Consider the following 20,500-nt stretch of genomic DNA (forward strand, 5'->3'; position numbering starts at 1 on the left):
TAGTTTCTTTTAACTGTCAAAGAAATTAATACAGTCGATAACTGTCAAAGAAATTAATACAGTCGATGAAGGTGAAATATGGACACTCTTGGACAGAAGAACATATATATATATATATATATATATATATATTTCCTTCAAACAAGAAATCGCATAAAGTGATCAAATTTGAGAATTCGTCTTAATTATTACTTGAGATTTATGTTTAATGATCAAACACATTTCAAATTTCATGTACCAGAAAATATTTTCAATTAACAGACAGCGTTAGTGCATGGGAACTTCTTAACAGACTGATAACTGTTAAAAAGTTTATACTTCTGGAAACTAAGTTCAATAATTTTAGTTAGCTTCAATAGCAAATTTTATCCATAAGATATTATTGTTTTCCAATTTTCACCATTTAAATCGTTACTCTCACAGTTTAACACTGTAATTTTTTATTTTTTTATTACATGTGTAACAAAGTTGTACTATTTTTTTTTGTAAAATGACTTCACTTTAGCACGACTTTTATAAAACAATATTTTCTTTATTAACACATAATGGTAAATCTGTAGAAATAAAAATGCAAGATTGAGATAAGAGTAAATTTTTAAAACTGATTAATTTTTTTATGTAGTGATTGAAAAATTCATTTGTTATTTCGAATTAAAAATAAAAAAGTTCTAGATATAATATAAATGTATGAGAAGATAGAGTTATTTAATTTATTAAAATGATCATTTCGTCCTTTTATTTTTACTCGTGTAAAACTTCCATTAATTTATATTTATAACCATTTACCTTTATAAAATAAGCGCAGTGAGTTATCCATTTTTTTTGTCATAAATTTACGTCTTCATGTTCTATGAAGTATTCTTATTCTCTTCAGTGTTTAATTTATATTATTTATATTTTAGTTTTCAAAATATTAAATACTTTTAAACCTTTCAAGTTACATTTTACTTAAATCCTGTCATTCTAAAACCAATTATGTTGAATTTGTCAGACACACTGCTTATCTCAATTTTATTTAATTCTTTTTACTTATAAACGAGAAGTTCTATAAATAAAATATTATTTAACAGAATATAATTTCCCTTTTTCCTCTTTGTGTCAAATTATGAGAGTCGTGTATAAGCAAAAAACTAACTTAAAACTAATTCTTAAAATAAAATTATTAAAAAATTAATTCAATTGATAATTTCTAACTTCAATTTAATTATTATTTATGTTCTAAGAAACTCGAGTAAAATAGTATTTTTTTTAAAATAAATACGATGGATAAAAAAGTTAATTAGATTGAAATGAAATTTAGTAGTAAGAAAAAGTCCCATTCTATATATAATAGGTTCCATTTCCACGGGCGTGGATTTAGCAACATGCACAGAACTTGGAAGAAAGCCCATTAGAGGAGCCCAACATATAGTAAGATTGGGCCAATTATAAAAAATACATTACTGCACTGGTCCACTAAACCTATGAGAGAGGTTTTGTCACTGACCTTTTTGAGACATCCACTGCAACAGGAAATTTTAATCATATACACATGTATGTATGTATGTAGTAAAAAAAAATCATAAATACCAACTATAATATTTACTATCAACTTTTTGTATGTATTAAATTTCAATCTGACAATATTTTTATTATTTTTAAATAGATTTGATATCAGACAATATTAAAGAAGGAATTATTTGTGTATTTGTGATACATTATTCAAGGTCTTAAGATATAATAAGGTTTTTCATTTTTCAGGTGAAATGCTTAGTATTATATAATTAGCAAGCACAGGAGTGTAGAACTTAGGATAGTGAAGAGAAGAAAATGACCGAACGCTTGTTTCAAAGTAGAGAAAAAAATATTTTTTTATGAAGAATGAAACTTGACTTAGGTGATCATGTGTTTCCACTATCCTCATTAGTTTACGTAATATTTAAAATTTTACATTTGATTAGAAATAAATAAATAAATAAATATATATATATATATATATATATATAAATATATATATATATATATATATATATATATATATATATATATATATATATATATATAAATTAATGCAGATTTTATTTTATTAAGTTGATTTGTAAAATTGAATTATATTTAAAATTTATTTTATAATAAAAAAATATAGAGAAAAGTTGTGAAAAAAGAGAAATGACTTGTTCATACAACATCCAAAGTTAAGATATAAAATATAAGAATATCCTGCACTCATACAGCTAAAAAATAAAATAAGGGAATAAAGATTCCAAATAAGATTTGAAGATAAATAAATCAAATGGTAAAGAATCACTCTACGTCAAACTTGTACAACTTACCACCAAAAATTTTCAGTCATATTTTATACAAGATCAAACATTACTTATTTACAAATTAGATAATTAAATGTTGAGATGTGCATGCAAGCAACGTTTAATGTAAGGGGGAAAAAGAAGGGATAAGAAAAATAAAACAAATATTTGGAGATGGGAACGGTTAATAGTTAATACATTACTGAGTTATCGAGAGATGGATATAGTTTGTCTTTATTCTTTAATTTTATAAGTTTGTGTATCAACTCCTAAAAAAAAGTTGGTGAGCTGTTGCAAAATTAAGAAACACACGGAACCACTATGTCTTGATAGCTGACACGAACTAAGGTTGCAAATTATTATGTAAATGGATATATAGTTTCCAATTCCAAAGCATAGTCAAAGAAACACACTTAGGTACCTAGGTAGGAACAATATACATTGGATCATTCACATTATCTACAAAATCCTAAACTCCTATTTGTTTACATATACAGATTAATCCATTCCAAGGCGTTGATGCAGTGAGTCTCGGGCGCGTAAAACACATCATCATCATATCCATCAACTCCGAACACCCCAAACAATGCTGGGTCCACCGCTTCCATAGATTGTGATTGTGACTGCGACGAGCTTGCGCTGTTACTCGGAACTCTTTCACCACTCTCCACCAGCCTCTGAATCTCCTTCTCCGCCTCACAAAGTTGATCTTTCAGCTTCAATACCTGCAATCCACGCATCAGAGTTATTGATCTCAGGCTAATGCCATTTCACGTGGGAACACATGGTACGTGTCTTCTTCGTAAGTGGGCCTCCAGCAGGCCCAACGTGAGTTATCCTAATAATACTGTACGGATCTTATCGAACAAATGGAAGAAACAGTGTTCTTTGTTGTCTACTAAGGTGGCAGTTTGCTGTTCCTTTTCTTAGTGGCTTTTCCTCTTTTGTTTTTAGTATTTTTCACATGACTTATCTATGGCTGAGAACTGAAGTGTGACTTAGGTTTCTTCGAGCCCAGAGCTCATATGCGCACGTTCATATGGTGGGTCTTAGTTTCCGCTTTCCTCTACTTTCTTTCTTTCTTTTTTGTTTTTGTTTTTTTCTCACCCTTTTGCTTTGCCCTGAAGAACCGGTTGCATGCGGAGACTTCTACATCCCTTTCAACATTTACGAAATAAAACTACTCCAACAAAAGAGACGACTTACAGAGATAAAGAAAGAATATGGGAATAAAAAATTTCCTAGGCCAACACAGATGTAACGTGATGACATGTAACCACAAATTGACGTTTCTGTTTTCAGAAAAGAAAATGACACACTATGCGGTGCTTCTGTTCAAACTATATTCATTGGTGGAAAACAAAGAAATTTCAATTTCAGACTCTCTAGGCAGCGTACTACCTCCACTTGTGCTTTCAGTTTCCACGATATTTGGCCATAAAGTCATACTCTCAGTACAGTTTTTTTTTTTTTTTTTTCCGAAAAAGTTTCCTAAGCACAAGAACGAATATGGGCCAATGAAATGGCCCTCGCTTGTTAATTGTGTACGATTTCTCCTTTTAAAAATACCTGCGCTCAGAATAATTTTCTAGGAAAACCAAACTCTACCCTGAAGATATTGATTTTTAGTTAAAAAAAAATAATATACCTCGGTCTCCAATCGACATTTCTCGAGCAAGTTGGCTTCATGGGATTTTTTAAGGTTTGAGTACTCTTCTTCTAGTTTTTTGTTCTTCCAGCGAGCTCTTCTGTTTTGAAACCACACTGCGACTTGTCGAGGGTCCAGACCAAGCTCCAATGCGAGCCTGTCTTTCCTCTCAGACTCAAGTTTATGCTCATTTCCGAAGTTCTGCTCAAGTAGATTAACCTGCTCCGCACTGAGCTTCCTCTTCCTGTTGGCTTCGGAGGCACCGTTCTCTCCTCCTTTGTTCTTCTTACTACGACGGCGTTTCGGCTTCTTGCTCTCCCCTGAAAAACAATGACACACACCAAAACTTAAAACTAAGGTCTACGAAGTAACCGAGAACAACGTTTGGACATGGATTCTGACCTTGTTGAGCAATTATTTGAGTGTATGGTGCATCGGCGGGGTATAACTGAGACATGAACATCATGTTGTCTTGGAAAGTTCGATGATTCATTGTGGTGTATGGTGAGTTATGTTGTTCCTAGCAAACTAGCTCGATCGCTCTTCACTGGCTTCGATCTCTTTGATCTCAAAACCAGTGTGTGTGTGTGTGATGTTATTTTCTTCTCCTTAAAAAGAGGATATGTTTTTAGAGAGACAACATAGCCCTTACGCATATTTATAGCTAGATGATGCCTGTCCACTTAGTTTGTGTTCAAGGATGTTGAATAATGCATTCTACCGAAATGCCCCAACTTCTGCACATATTTACAATCGGTGCCATTCTGTTTTTACGGTTTATTATTTATTACTTGTCAAAACTCAAGCCACACCAGCAAATAAAATACGCACGGACGCATCACAATAGACCATAGGGAAATTATACGTACGACGCATATAATAAGTGGTTTTCATCGTGTATTTACGAATATTTGGTACGAAAAGTATTCAATTATATATATTAATTTGGTCTAGGAATTTAAATGTTAAATAACTTTGTACTTTTATGTTGTAGTAAATATTTTTTAATAAAAATATGTTTTAAACTTTTTATTATATACTTATGGACACACCAACGACAACTTCACCTGATAATACGAATACACAACATATTATCACTACGCTATATATTTACCTCGCACCATTTAAAAAAGCTACACTTTCGTCCTTTATTTGAGCAGATAATTCATGAAGTTGAATTTAAAACCTTAGTTTGTATGGAAATATAAACTAGTCTATTAATGTGCTTTTAAAAAATTTCGTAACTTTATTTTAAAAAAAATCATTTAAATTTGCAAATATTGTCTAAGAAATACCGTGGATTTATTTCTTCACGCATATGTAAAATATATGAAAAATGTATCAATAACAATCATTTGACTCCATTATAGGTGGAGTAAAATAATTCAATAGAAGTGATTTTTGTATTTATAAAGGAAAAAAATAATGAAAAGTAGTAAAAAATAATGTGAAATAGGTATTGTTCCTACCATGTTTAATAATTTTACATCACTTAGTAGTCAAGAACAAAAATAATTTAAATATTTTTATCTTTCTTCACCTTTTGAATCGTTTTTTAAAAACAAAAATTATACACTAAAAAAACAGATAGTACTTCAAATATACAATGATTAACTTTAATAATAACAGCAAAAAGTCTTATGATATCAAAATATCATTGTTCAAAATGTCTGTCTCAATTTTAAAAATTCAAAGCAGAATAAGGAAAATGAGTGTAAAATATAAAATGTTAAAAAGCTAAGGTGGAATGATTAAGAAATGGAAAGTGAGGAAACGAAGAAGGTGAAGGAAGGAAGGAAGATAATTAATTAGGTGGATAAAGGGATTGTACAGTGTATGCAAAAAGGTTGAATGGTTTTGTAAAGCTTGTGTTTGTGTATAAAGGGAAGTTGTTTGGACTTTCCTGAATAAGAGATTTAGAAAGAAGAGAAGGTCAAGAAAATGATAATGGTGTTGTGTTGTGTGTGAAAAAGAAGAGAAGAGATGGGCACCAACCAACCCTTTGGGAATAAAGAAAGAGGGATGGGTTGTGATCCCAAAGCCAAGCACCTGGACCTTAATAAACAATCAACACAACTTACCCTCTGGATTTGGACATCTAAGCTATTTTTGTTCTCCATTTACATATATCACATATGTTTTCCCCCTAATCCTAATTAAGCTCTCTAACTTTCTTCTTTAACCCCATGCGTGGCTCGAGATCAGTGAACATCACCACTACCAATTAAACAACTTCCTCTCACTCCCTCTAACTAACCTTTATTATTTATGCGTCATTGTTTGTTGTGTGTGTTTGGTTTACATCAATTTTTCAATGCAGAAATAACGGTTTGTTTATGTGTATTAGAAAATCAATTTTAATCATTTTTTTTTATTTTTTATTTCATATCAGCAGTGAGAGAAGCATAACTGGAAACTAATTATCTTTTTTATATTTATAATAAAATTTATAAAAATATTTAATAATGCGATTAAACTAGGATGAGGAGAATATGTTTGTAAGCAGATTTTTTTAATGATTGATATTAGACAATGATGGAGTGTGATTAATTTTAAAAATTTAATACGAAAAAAAAAACTGAGTTTGAAAGAGAATTAAGGTGATGATAACGACAAAATCGACAAAGATAATGATGGATGACAATACAAAGAAAAGGATTCCCATTTACCATATATGCGTCCTAAAGTTGATGTACTTTTGTTCTCAAACTCATCTCCACAAAGTCATTAAAGACAATGTATCAATCAAGTATATAGCAACATTATACCAGTTCCCACTCAACAATGCAACAACAAAGTGGATAATTAATGTTATTTACCTTTCTAATATGTTGCAACGGGAGAACCACGTTGCTGGAGAACTCACTGCTGTCAATTCACAGAAGACAAAAATAGAGGACAAAATTAAATAAAAAATACACCACATATATAAATCGAATCAAATTAATATATATATTTGTTTCGGTTATAGGGGTCAAACATATATTTTCAACACTCAACTCGTCCTTCTGATTTTCTTGTACCAGCTTCCACCGTCCGATCTCTTTTCCTTCTGTTCGATTTCTTCTTGTTTCCACCCGTTCGGTTGTCCAGACAATCGGGGTACCTGTCTATGAGGCTCCGATGGGATTTTCTTAATTATGGCCAATTATTTTTTAAACTTGATTACTAATTTGCATTATCTTAATTTGGGAGTTTTGGTTTTATTATCCCGACCAATCGATAGGTCGTTCGTGCTGTTGAAACAACTATATTTATGGCGACAAAGTTCCACTAGGATGAACGAGCTATGGCTGCTCAATTTGTGAGCTCCCTAAAATGTGGAGAAACTGTCATATCAATTACCCATGAAATCATCCGCCTGTAGCGGGTTGTCTTTGGCCGCATATCTTTAGTCCCACCGACCCAGGGATATTGATAGGTCATTTTTGTTATGCACAAAATCTATATTGGAAAGAATGTTATATTGCTGAACTTTTTTCCCTCAACCTTCAACCCATAATTTCCTGTTAATAAATTACAAAACTCCACTCTCAACCGAGCTATACATGGAGGAGAAGTCCAAATTTACACTATTAAGCTTCATAATTTTTGTGATTACCATGGAAGAATATCAATATTCAACTAAAAGTAAAACGAATTTATAAGATATAAGTAGATATAAATTTTTTTTATAGGTTAAATTACCGTTAGAAATTTACATTATAAAATCACGTATTAACATTGACGTATAAAATCCCATAATCAACGTTAATCTCATACCATTATCTAAACCAGACATAATATAAGAGTACGTACGTTTTTCCCCAACAATAGCTCTGTAAAGCATATACCATAGTTATCATGATTCGCAAATTAAGGTGAAATTAAAAGCTTATCACGAGTACAGGCATGCTTTATACGAACATCACTTTAACATATAACCTAACCACAACTTTTGATAGTGTGTTTTCCATAAGTTTCAACACTCTTTTCATTAAAAATGGATTTTGGTACCTCGTACCATTTATTTTATATATATGTTTTTCTGCTGAAAAAAAAAAAAAGAAGAAAAAACTCACTTTAACATATATAACAGTACCACCATTAACCTCTTCATATATGAGCAAACACGAATTAAAGCAAGGTCTCTTACTATCTGTCATCTCTTGTTGGTTAGGAGGTGACATCAAATTGTCCTAAGTTTTCATCAATTTTGTGAATTAAGTTTATCAACCGTGAATGCTTTATATTTCATAAATAAATTGTGAAAAACGGGAGTTTGAATTTTATTGTCTGTGTGAGATTTTTATTATTAAGTGTGCTATAAATAATTTGAAAAGCGTAGAGATACTGTAGCGCAACACCACCAAACACCACCACTTTAGATATCTGACTTTCCCTACTTTGATTTTTTTTTTTTTTCTTACTTTTCCTAATTTTTGCCGTAGCCGTGGGTGTACAAAATTGGAGTGCGACGTGGCATCAATCTAGTCAACGTTTGGGAGAATATTCAGATTCAATGCTGGACAAGAAATAAAGCGTGTCCCCTTTGTAATCCTTCAAAAAGGTTTCTCTATCCTAACATGTCGCGATGGTTGAACTAGCACAAAAGTATAGACGGTGGGATCAGTGAATTCGCCAGAAGAAAAAAGAAAATTGGAAAAAAGTTACAATTTTTCTCTCTCTCTCTCTGAAATGCAACAATGATCTAAACTAGGTCATCTTTCAGGGGTTCCTATGGAGACAAAGGTTGTTGCAGTTTCAGACCTTTTCCTTTATCATCACTGTACAACCCCTATCCTCACCATTCATTCCTCACCTTTCAGTGTCGTACCAAATTGCATGGCCTCCTATCGTGTCATTTTTTAACGATCCACAGTTTTCCTTTAACAATTCTCAACGTGATTTCGAATAACTTTGCTTTTCTCTTTTGCTATAATTAATCTTCTGTCTTATTTTTCTTCTTCGCTCCATTATAATTTAACTATTCTGCAACTATGCATATGTTGAAGTCACAAAATGTTAACAACACCGATCAGAGCTAAACTTTATGTGCTGTCGTGCTACGACTCCCTGCTTCGAAAATGTAAAGTAGAAACAAGTCTATTCGTACGTACCAATTTCAAAAATCTCGCATGCCGCAATTCTCTTCAAAATTCATTTTTTTTCTCTCCCATGAATGAGTATAATAATATCGTGCCAGAGTTATTGATTTGTGTATATTTTGGAATTTGTATAAATAGATGCATTATACATATCGTTTTAAATCAAAAACAGTATAAAGCTTTTATAATATAATATAACATAATATTCAAATTTAAATTTTGATGAATTATGTAACATCACTATTATTATCTTACACTATTTTTAATCTAAAATCTTTAAATAATAAATTTATTAGTTTTAATTCTTGTTTAGTATTTAATTTTATTTTTTATCTAATACAAAATTTTGACTCAAATTTGAATTATTTGCAACAAATTTAAAGTATATTTGTTAACATATATTTAAAAAAAAACATTTAAGAAGATTAAGAATCTGTTCTGTAAAAGAAGAGCACTAAAATGGGTAAAACTTAGCCTCTAATATACTGAGATCAGGTTTTACGTTTTGGACGGTTATCCTATCGTAGGAAGTAAATAGTCTTGGTTCGGTCCACCAGGAATTCAAAATTTAGTTTGAACGACATCATAAAGAAACAACACATGACATGTTTCATTAATTTAGCCTTACACTATGATATAAGAAAAAGGAAAAAAGAAAAATAATAAAATACGAGAAAATATAAAAATACAGCGCTATGTAAATGGTATTTAAGTTAAAGTTGTAGAGATATAAAAACTGAAAGAGAATAATAGGAATAAGAGCGAAAAGAAAAAAAGAAAGAAAAAGAAAATAGTTTCGTCCTGATGTGATGATGAAAGAGAAAGATAAAAAAGAAGTGAGCTGAGTTGTGAGGCGTTAATTGGTTGAGAGAAGAGGGAGTCGAGTAGTACAGAAAGTTGAAGCAGAGGCACGGGGAGAGAGTTGTGACGATAAAGACACATTGGCCATACCAAGGAGACGCACATGGGGGCAACTCAAGCACCTTAACGCGTGTCACTACCCCTTAACCACTTTACTGGGACCACGCACTCCATTCTCATTCCACGCGTAAGCTCTCTATTCATCTTCATACTGCCACAACACACACACACACAAACACTTCTTCTTCTTCTTCTTCTTCTTATTTTTATTTTTATTTTTATTATTAAAATTTCTGGTATCAACTCTTTTATTTTTATTATCATCCCAGGTATAATAAAAATAATAATAATTTGGTTATGTTATAGATATCCAATGAGCATGTGATGTTTTGTGATTCGTTAGCCGCCACGGTTGACATCGCCCACACTCAACATCCATTCCAGATTTACATATTTTAGCGTCCGTTAGTGTCGCTGTGATACATAAATGTGATTGGTGTTACTACCGCATAGGGGTGGGGGTTAGAAGTTAGTAGGGAAAAGTTACCTAATATGGTGAAAGTGTCTCCCCTACAAAGAGGAAAGACAAAGGGTGGTTGTCAAAACGAGAGAATAGGGTGGATTCAATGAACCATGACCCGAAAGCCAGAAAGTGCATGGGGAATTCGTCAACAGTGTCAGGAGCCATGGGGCACTCATTGGGATGGATGTTTACTTCTTCTTCTTCTTTTTTTCTTATTATTATAATATCCTCACATCGTTTTCAGTCCAAAAGTGAGTAGCGGATGTGTTTTGTCATTTTTCCATTTGTGAGGGGGAAAGTTGGGATTATGCTAATGGTGGGTACAATAGACATATTTGTTTTCAGTAAAATAAGATAAGATGCCTCGTCAAGTTTACCACAGTTTATAACTGGATTTAAAGTAAAGATAAAGGTGGTGCTGCTACGGTAACAAAGGATAAGGATGAGCATGGTCAGCAGTGAAAATAAAGGAAACACAGAAAGAGATTCGCTCTTAGGTTTATATATATGTATTCTGCAAACCAGATCAACTTCATCTTCTGCTTAATTAATTAATTCATTCATTCGCCTTTTCTTTAATGGACAATGGATAATATATGCCAAAGAATATGCGCGTGGCACGGACGGGATTCCCTCCCTCATGCTTTTGAGTTGTTTTCTCAGTCTAATAATTCTCACTTTAACTAAACAACTCAATCAACTACTCTTAAAAAGCGCTTAAACAAGTGGGTGTCATGTTTATCCCGACACCTGCACCCCCTGTTTCCCATCTTCCAACTCTCATTCACCTTCCTCATCACCATTTTCACTTACACTCTGCATTCCCTTCATTCTGGAATATCATATTTCCTTAAACTCACTTCAACGGATCTCAACAAATTATATCTAATTACAACCACTTACTCTGTCTAATCTTATTCCCACCTTTTTCTTTTCGATAATTAATTCAACTAAACATACAGTGGTCCCGTTTTCATCAATTTTTTGTTTCACCACATTGCATGGAGTCATGACATCCAACACAACAACTCACACACATGACCCTTCTCTGTACCAATTTTTACCAACATCGTTTTATTATCACTTTCCTCTCCACCACCTTTTCTATGCTAATACTATATTTATGATACATATGATGCCATCTAATAATCTGTGTTATCAAACACATAAATGTGGAGCCTGTACATGTTGTTCCAATTTATATGCCTCCCCTTCATGCATACATAAATATATGGATAATGATACGATGATAAGGATATGTGCATGTGAGCAATGTCATCATCGCGAGGTCAATTTTGTTTGTGTTGTATGCGCCACACACAGTTCCCCTCCATGTTTCCCTCCTTCCATACTAATCCATTTCACGCTTTGGCCTCTGAATACGTGCTTAATTTAATTAATGTCAGTAGGCATCTCTTTTTAATAATGTAAAATCCAGTCATATTTTTGTGCAACTTAAACAACGGGTTTCCTTCTCTCATTTTTTTATTAAAAAGTTTTCTAGCTATAGATAGACCTAGTTTTCAACAACCCTGAATTGCGCCATAATTTGGGCCATTGTCTGGTTTTCGGTCAGCTGTGACTTAGCTTAATGGAGCTCTAACTTCAAGATTAATCAAGGGACTTGCCTCACGCACCCTACCCTGCACGACCCAATCACCCCATAACGCACCAACCGAAGCAGTGTCATTGGTTAAGGGCCAAGGAAAGGTTTATGTCAGCGCGTGCCTCTGTGTTAGAGAAAGTAAATCGCAATCAACCAAACCCAACCCCATTGGTGAAAAGATGCAAAGGTTGTACAGTGAAATACTAGAAGAAATATAAAAGACAAGGAAAAAAAAGGCATAAAGAAACCGAGTGCCGAGCTTTCGATTGGAAGGCAAAGCCCTAGCTAGTCGCTTTCCTAAAAAAGCTTCACATTTAACCACGAAGCACACACACATGCAAACATAAAGGTTGGATTATTCCCTATAGTTAAAAGCAAGAAATCTCCACACAGCTAAGTGAGTATCTTGGAGGGAGTTGTATAATAATCAAAGATTCTGGCTATTACTCTGATTGTTTAAAGTTTTTTAATCCCTTAATGAATTCCGATTAAAGAAGTAGCAGACGTACGAAACGTGGCAGGTGGAGTAGTGGGGATGTGGCGTTTCTACGTCCTTCGATTCCAATTTAATTCACACTCTTTAAGGGATTCCAAGCTGGCTGTGTCTTTCGTTCTGTAAACTACCACTGGGCTAAGCACATGCTTCCCACTCATGTTCTTGTTGTTGTTATCTAATCTATTCCTTCTTTTCTTTCTTTTCTCTTCCATTAACTAATGTCTTACCAGTACAAGTTAAAAAAACAATAAACACAGACCAAACCTATTCAAAATTACGTTAACAGCAGCATTAAAAGATTATGGAGCAGTGTAAAATAAACCTTCATTTTAACATCCTCAACCAATGTCTTTAATAAGAACATGATAGTATATAGTGATTAAAAGACAGTGCCATATTTGGGACATGTGTTGGGTACAAAAAATAGCCGGGTGTCCATCAAACAGATATGGAATCTGATGGCAAAATTACTTAGTTTGATTTATCAGGTGTCCTTTGATCCCAAGACAACTAAACAAGACTTCTCACCCGCTCTTTCTTGTACTATTTTATTTTCGCTTTGCGTGATGCATACCAATGTTTCGTGGTCCTTGTGCTCCATCACCTTCTTATTTTTTTTGGATCGTATTATGAAATAAACTTTTTAAGTCTGATTCAAACTCATCAAATTAGTTTGTAAAAAGAGATTTACGTTCGTTTATTCGTTGAACTAGTAGTTTGTAAGATAAGATTTACTTCCACTTATTTATTGTGAATTGGTTTTATCTTGGATATATTTCAGTGGGACAGCGTAACGCAACCCGGTGTTACTTTACTTGAAGCCTTGAATTCAACCACCACGTAATGTGAATGGAGTATTATAATATAGTGAGCTTAATTGACTTGAATTGGAGGAGATAAGGTAGCAGTATAAAACTAAATCGGGATCAGTGAAGCCCTGTTTTGTGTGCAGTTTGCATTTGGCAAAATAAAGAGTCCTTAATTTACTTGTTTTGACAACTGAAGAGAGAAACCAAAAGAAAAAAGAAATGAGAGGCCACGGTGACGGAGGAAGTCATGTAAGACTTTTCTTCTGTTTACTGCAATGCGTGGAACACATGCATGTGGACATATATTCTATATACGCAGACTTTTAAGGAAATACGTGAAGGTGAGAATTTGGAACAGATAGGGGAAGCGCAAAAGGAGATGAGACAATGTAGGATAAGGTCACGCGTTATGATACTGTCGTATCTCAAAAATGTAAGTGGCTGAATTAAGTCCCAAAGACAGTGTTGCTATGTTTTTCAAATCAAATTTTACATCAAAATGTTAAGGTAGTAATTACACGTGTACAGGCTTTGGTGTGATGGTTTTGGTGGTACCACGTGGGTTATCCATAATGGTGGGTAGGGTGCATTTGCATGGTAGGATTTGGGTGCCATGGCTATCAACGTTGAGGAAGTTGTTAAACCCTCGACAACAACGAATGACTGACTGGGCCTTCACAGGCCCAAAATGGGGGGCCTTCTCCCTGCACCTCCAATAGTTCTTCTGTACCCCCAAAAAATACTTTTATACCCTTATTTATCATTTGCGCGAGTGGATGAAATTCGTTGGGACGCAGTAAATTTCATTTACTGCGTCACCAACCTCCTGCACCCCCAAAACTTGTACTTTTCTCGCGTTTCGTTGTTCTCCAGTGCTTTTGCTCTCATTCTCTTCTCCGTGGTCCCTTAGAGTTTTTTCTGTTTGCTTGTGTTTTCCGTTTCATAAACAAGAAAACCCGTTTGACGAAAAAAGCAAAATTTACTGGAAACGGATTACGGAATCCGTTTCATACACTGTGAAACGGATTCTGTAATCCGTTTCCTAAAAAAATTTGAATTTTTTTAGGAAACGGATTACAGAATCCGTTTCACAGTGTATGAGACGGATTCTGTAATCCGTTTCGTAAAAAAATTTGCAAATTTTTTTAGGAAACGGATTACAGAATCCGTTTCACAGTGTATGAGACGGATCCTGTAATCCGTTTCGTAAAAAATTTTGCAAATTTTTTTAAGAAACGGATTACAGAATCCGTTTCACACTGTATGAAACGGATCTTGTAATCCGTTTCAAGAAACGGCCATTCCAGAAGGGTTGCCACTGGCTGTTACTCTGACTTTGGCTTATTCCATGAAGAAAATGATGAGGGATAATGCCATGGTTAGGAGAATCTCTGCTTGTGAGACAATGGGGTCGGCAACAACGATCTGCACTGATAAAACTGGTACTCTTACAATGAATGAGATGAAGGTGAGTGAGGTTTGGGTGGGAAAAAAGCTAATAGCAGAAGGTGGGTATTTGGCGCCGGGTTTAGTCCAATCATTGAAGGAAGGAATTGGGCTGAATACCACTGGAAGTGTTTACCAACCCCAAGAAATTTCTCTGCCTGAAATCTCAGGTAGTCCTACTGAGAAAGCGTTGCTTTCTTGGGCGGTGATGGATTTGGGGATGGACATTGATGAAGTGAAGCAGCATTGTGAGATAATTCACGTGGAGACGTTTAACTCTGAGAAGAAGAGAAGTGGGGTTCTGATAAGGGAGAAGAGAGGAAGCAACATGGTGCATACACACTGGAAAGGTGCTGCTGAGATGATATTGGCAATGTGTTCAAATTACCATGACAACACAGGGGAAATCATGATCATGGGTGATGAAGAACGAGCACAAATTGGGAACATTGTGAAGAACATGGCTACAAAGAGTTTGCGATGCATTGCCTTTGCCCAAAAGAGTTCCAACGAGAAGGTCTGTGAAAAGCTTGAAGAGACAGAACTAACACTGTTGGGAATACTTGGATTGAAAGACCCTTGTAGGCCTGGAGTGGAAGCAGCAGTTGAATCATGCAAAAATGCTGGAGTGAAGATCAAGATGATCACGGGAGATAATGTGCACACAGCGAAGATGTTTGCGGGCACTGAGAGATTGAGTTGGGGCCAATGGGGTGTTTGTGTTGCCATTGGAGCTTTGTCTTGGCCAATTGGCCTGCTTGTGAAGTGTATCCCTGGCCGTCCCAGCAAGTAGCTTCACAAGACTCTTCTTTTATTTTGGTTTCATACTTTTGCTTTGTATTGCACATTGTGGTGACCTTTTATATTTTTCTTTGACATGTTTTTTGTATGAAGTGCTAGAAAGATCCTCTGTTTTTACATGTCATGCTATAACATGCTATAACATCATTGATTCCTCCATCAAAGCTACTCTATTCTTCTAAGCTTTTAAGTGTTCGTGTATTATTTAATTGTGTTCGTGTAGTATTTAAGACATTTAAGACAAATGTTTATTTATATAATTAAAAATCGTAATAAAACAATAAATCTAAGATAATTAATCAGTATTTTTAATATATGTTTCATTTAATTTTTTTAATAAACTCTTGTGATATTTTATTTTCCAATTTTAACAGTACACAAGTCTTTTAGGCTTTAACAACTTAAAGATAAGAAACGGATAATATTTCATGAGGACACTTTTCAAGTATGCTGTGTTGATAGAAATAATGAAGATATTTAGAAAAAGTTTATTCTATTGTGGGACATTGAATACATCAACGACATTTCCAACATAGAAAAGTTAAGATAATTGACAAATAGAAAAGCGCAACCCTAAGCGAATAAAAGACAGAAATTGGAAGAACATGGTACCTCGGAAGTGCTGGAACCGAATTGGAGGAGACCGGGTTGGCCCTTGGCGGAGGCAGACTTGGTTTTGAGTTCTTGGATTTTCCGACGCTCCGCTTCTCTCTGTTTCTCCAACCGCCGAATCCTCACCCACGTCTTGGCGGAGGCAGACTTGGTTTTGAAGTTCTTGAAACGGATTACAAAATCCGTTTCATACACTGTGAAACGGATTCTGTAATCCGTTTCTTAAAAAAATTTGCAAAATTTTTTACGAAACGGATTACAGAATCCGTCTCATACACTGTGAAACGGATTCTGTAATCCGTTTCCTAAAAAAATTTGCAAATTTTTTTACGAAACGGATTACAGAATCCGTCTCATACACTGTGAAACGGATTCTGTAATCCGTTTCCTAAAAAAATTTGCAAATTTTTTTAGGAAACGGATTACAGAATCCGTTTCACAGTGTATGAAACGGATTCCGTAATCCGTTTCCAGTAAATTTTGCTTTTTTCGTCAAACGGGTTTTCTTGTTTATGAAACGGAAAACACAAGCAAACAGAAAAAACTCTAAGGGACCACGGAGAAGAGAATGAGAGCAAAAGCACTGGGATGGAGAACAACGAAACGCGAGAAAAATACAAGTTTTGGGGGTGCAGGAGGTTGGTGACGCAGTAAATGAAATTTACTGCGTCCCAACGAATTTCATCCACTCGCGCAAATAATAAATAAGGGTATAAAGGTATTTTTTGGGGGTACAGAAGATCTGTTGGAGGTGCAGGGAGAAGGCCCCCAAAATGGATACCACTAAGTCACGGGGCTTCCCCTACACCTCCAAACAATTTTCTTTCACCTTCAAAATTTTTCAATTTTCTCACGGTACTCCTCTGACTTTTACAAATAAAAATTAATTATTATTCTCTCTCTTCTCTCCTGTTTATTCAGTGTCATTGCCCTCATTCCGCATAACAAATCTAATAAATTATCAGATTTCGAAATCTGATAGACAAATATGAAATTTTTTTCCAATTAAAGCAAAATATGTTTTTAAAAAATACAGAATTTCAAAATCTGATACACAAAAGTGAAATACATGTTAAATTAAAACACAAAAGTGAAATACATGTTAAATTAAAACACATTGGATTCCAAAATCCGGTTAAAATAATTATCAGATTTAGAAATTCAATTAAAAAGCTTACCAAAATTCCAAATCTAGTTAAGACAATTTCAAAAATTTAAAACAGATTTTGAAATCTGTACATATATATTTTAATGATGAGTAATTTTGGAATTCCGCATTTTTATGGGAGTGCAGTAAAAGAAGAGTGGGGAGCAGAAGAGATACCCTCCAACAATAACTTATTGTGGGCCGAATTGGATATTTGGACTAACTCCAATTCATGAAACAGTAGTATTAAGAATGGGGAAGTTGGATATTTGCACTAACTCATGAAATACTATTATTAAGAATGGAATTTCTTCGTGCACCTCCAAAAGTTCTTCTAAACCCTCAAATACTTTTCAAATTAAAAAAAAAAAAAAAAAAAAAAAAAAAACTCTTTGACCAGAATTGTGCAAATCATCCCCAAAACCGATTCTAAATATCCATTTTCGGTGAACGTTTCTTCCAAATATCGACATCAATTGAAGGATGTGAGCTTAAAAAATTATTTTGACAATACTATTTATAAATAATTCCCACTTGACACCAATTTTTTTTAATAAAATATTAATTTATTTGAATATTAAATAAAAATAATAATGTAAAATTATCATCATCTGAAAAAAATAATATATATATATATATATATATATATATATATATATATATATATATATATATATTTTTCGAAGTCGATATCCAAAAATACATGACTTTCATCGATATTTGATAGGAACATTTATCGGAAGTCAATAATTTGAAGTAACTTTGGATGTGAAATCTGCATAACTCTAGTCAAATGAGGAAAGTATTTTTTTTTATAATTTAGATATTATTTTGGAAGCGTAAAAAAAATCTTAGAGGTGTAGGAAGAAAACTCGTTAAGAATTAACGTCTTTATTGTGATAAAAAAGCATACATTATGAATCTTACATCTAGAAATGGCAAAAATACTCGTGTCCGTAGATACTCGTGTCTGTATATAGTTACTATCCGCAGATATTTATTACCCGCGGATAGCGGGTAGCGGATATTTTAATACCTGCTTATAAACAGGTCGGATACGGGTATCATACTATCCGTACCTGTGGGTACCCGTTACCTGCAAAAAATTAAAATTAAAATTAAAATTATATTTTATTAAGTTAAATTTAATTAAAATTAAAATTAACAGTATATTTCATTATGTTAAATTTAATTATAATTAAAATTTTATTTTATTTATATTTATTTTAATAATTTTATATTAAAAAATTTATAAAATACATTTTTTTAAAAAAGTATTTGCGGGTATCGGGTATTCACGGGTATCCACGAGTTTTAAAAATATCCGCGGGTATTTTTTAAGCGGATACCCGACGAGTAAACAGACGGGTAACGGACGGATTTTTTTTTTGCGGATCGGGTTGCAGGTAGACACTATCCATGCTCGACCCGATCCATTGTCATCCCTACTTACACCTGGCTGCATGATTATTATATTTCATGATTTATAAATGTGTAAATTTTAAATGATAAAAATGTTTCACTCAACTCGTAGCGCATTAAAGTTTAGAGTGAGTGAAGCTATTTTAACGTTGTAAAATAGCATTATATTTTGCTAGCATATAAATACGTATATAATTGATATAGGATATTGATGAAACATTCAGTCATGCAAATATGAAATGATATGCTAATTAAAATGTCCATCCGCTTACGTTAACGCAAAGCCACAGGAATCAAACTTAGTTTGGATAATTCTTTTCTTATTTATTTATAAAAGAAAAAGTACATGTGGTGCATGACGATAAATAATTCAAGTTCTCATTAGTGTATCCATGTTTTTTAGATAGTAATTTATGTTTACATTATTTGTTTTATATATTTTTATTTGTCTAGGTTCTTGAGGAATTTAGATTGATTGTTGAAATTTTCTGTGTTATTTTTTTGGTGTGTCTTTAAAATATATACATTGGTATTGAATTTTGATATTTTAAAATATATTATAGAAATTAAAATTTCAACATTTGAAGAAACAACAAATGACAGTACAAAAAAAAAAGTAGATAATTTGGACTTCTCATTAAAACCAACATTTGATCGAATTAAACACTCAAAAGTAAAGTTTGGAGAACAAAAGGATGCAAAATCGTATTATTCTGTCCATAAATTCAGAAAACTAGAATAATACTCTTGAATAGACAAATGACCTTAGTTGTAATTAGCTAACTCTAGTTCCAACGGAAAGTGCTTGCCTAAATTATCTTAGTTTTTAACGTGTTTCAAAAAAATCCCACATTTGTTGAGCAAATGTAAAAGAGTGTAAATTATTGATCATTTGGAATCATTAGTGCTAAGGATCCAAGAAATAATTTTAGCATCTTTTACCTCTCATATAGCCAAGACAACTTCTTCTTTGAGTGAGTGTATTTTTTCATTCAAGTGACCCATAATCCTTTCCCTTTGATATACATTTTCAATTCAAATTCCCAAGCAAAATAATTCTTACCATTGAAGCGAACACAAGAATTGTCTTTCTAATGGTCAAAAGAATGAGTAACAATGTTATTAGAACGTAAAATAGGAAACCTAGAACTACGAATATAACTGTGAGCAAAACTACAACAAAGAGTAGTGCTCGAAACTACAAACAAAACAACGAACGGAACCACGAACAAGAATCATAAAACGAGGCCACATACACCACGAAACCATGAAGAAAAACTACAAAACTAGGAAAGTCTAAAGAAAGAAAAAAAATCATGCTTTAGGCTTATGCCATATCATAAAAAATGACTATTGTTCTTTCCATAGTATTATGAATATTTATAATAATTATTACTCAAACTTATAAAATATCCTATAATCTAAAATAAATAAAAAACCAATTAATTTATCGATTGTCCGACTAGTTCATATGATATCATAGAAATCTATACTCATAGTTACAATAAAATATTTTGTAATATAAAATGAGGGAACAATATCTAACTTATTGTTAGGAAATCATGAAGATACAAATTAATTTCTTATGGACAAACCATAACTAAACCATTTTAAAAGACAAAAAAAAAATAGAAAGGAAAATTAATGAAATTAATTTTTTATAAGTTAAAAATAAATTACAGATAAATTAAAAATAAAAATATTAAATTTATGCAATTTCTTTTCCAGATTACTGTATACATATTGAAATATTAAAA

At 33.0% G+C, this 20,500-nt stretch overlaps 2 protein-coding genes across 2 annotated transcripts; one reads left to right on the forward strand and one right to left on the reverse strand.

Moving 5' to 3' along the window:
• Nucleotides 1–2,629: 2,629 nt before the first annotated feature.
• On the reverse strand, nucleotides 2,630–4,575 carry LOC114173057 (homeobox-leucine zipper protein ATHB-40). Its single transcript, XM_028057262.1, has 3 exons — nucleotides 4,336–4,575; nucleotides 3,934–4,253; nucleotides 2,630–3,010 (listed from the first exon to the last, which is right to left on the reverse strand). Exons 1-3 carry the CDS (start codon nucleotides 4,424–4,426, stop codon nucleotides 2,771–2,773), a joined length of 651 nt encoding a protein of 216 aa, XP_027913063.1. The 5' UTR covers nucleotides 4,427–4,575; the 3' UTR covers nucleotides 2,630–2,770.
• Nucleotides 4,576–14,663: 10,088 nt separating this feature from the next.
• LOC114174623 (calcium-transporting ATPase 7, plasma membrane-type-like) lies at nucleotides 14,664–15,554 on the forward strand. Its single transcript, XM_028059452.1, has one exon. It carries the CDS (start codon nucleotides 14,664–14,666, stop codon nucleotides 15,552–15,554), a length of 891 nt encoding a protein of 296 aa, XP_027915253.1.
• Nucleotides 15,555–20,500: the final 4,946 nt, after the last annotated feature.

This window comes from Vigna unguiculata, chromosome 2, assembly GCF_004118075.2.
Source record: "Vigna unguiculata cultivar IT97K-499-35 chromosome 2, ASM411807v1, whole genome shotgun sequence".
Taxonomy (NCBI): domain Eukaryota; kingdom Viridiplantae; phylum Streptophyta; class Magnoliopsida; order Fabales; family Fabaceae; genus Vigna; species Vigna unguiculata.

Excerpts from the sequence above, each read along its gene's own strand:
- LOC114173057 (XM_028057262.1), bottom strand. The coding sequence starts at position 4,426 with ATGAATCATCGAACTTTCCAAGACAACATGATGTTCATGTCTCAGTTA. Across the intron at positions 4,254-4,335 it reads TCAAATAATTGCTCAACAAG|GGGAGAGCAAGAAGCCGAAA; the intron begins GTCAGAATCCAT and ends ATTGTTTTTCAG. Across the intron at positions 3,011-3,933 it reads AATGTCGATTGGAGACCGAG|GTATTGAAGCTGAAAGATCA; the intron begins GTATATTATTTT and ends CGTGGATTGCAG.
- LOC114174623 (XM_028059452.1), top strand. The coding sequence starts at position 14,664 with ATGAAGAAAATGATGAGGGATAATGCCATGGTTAGGAGAATCTCTGCT.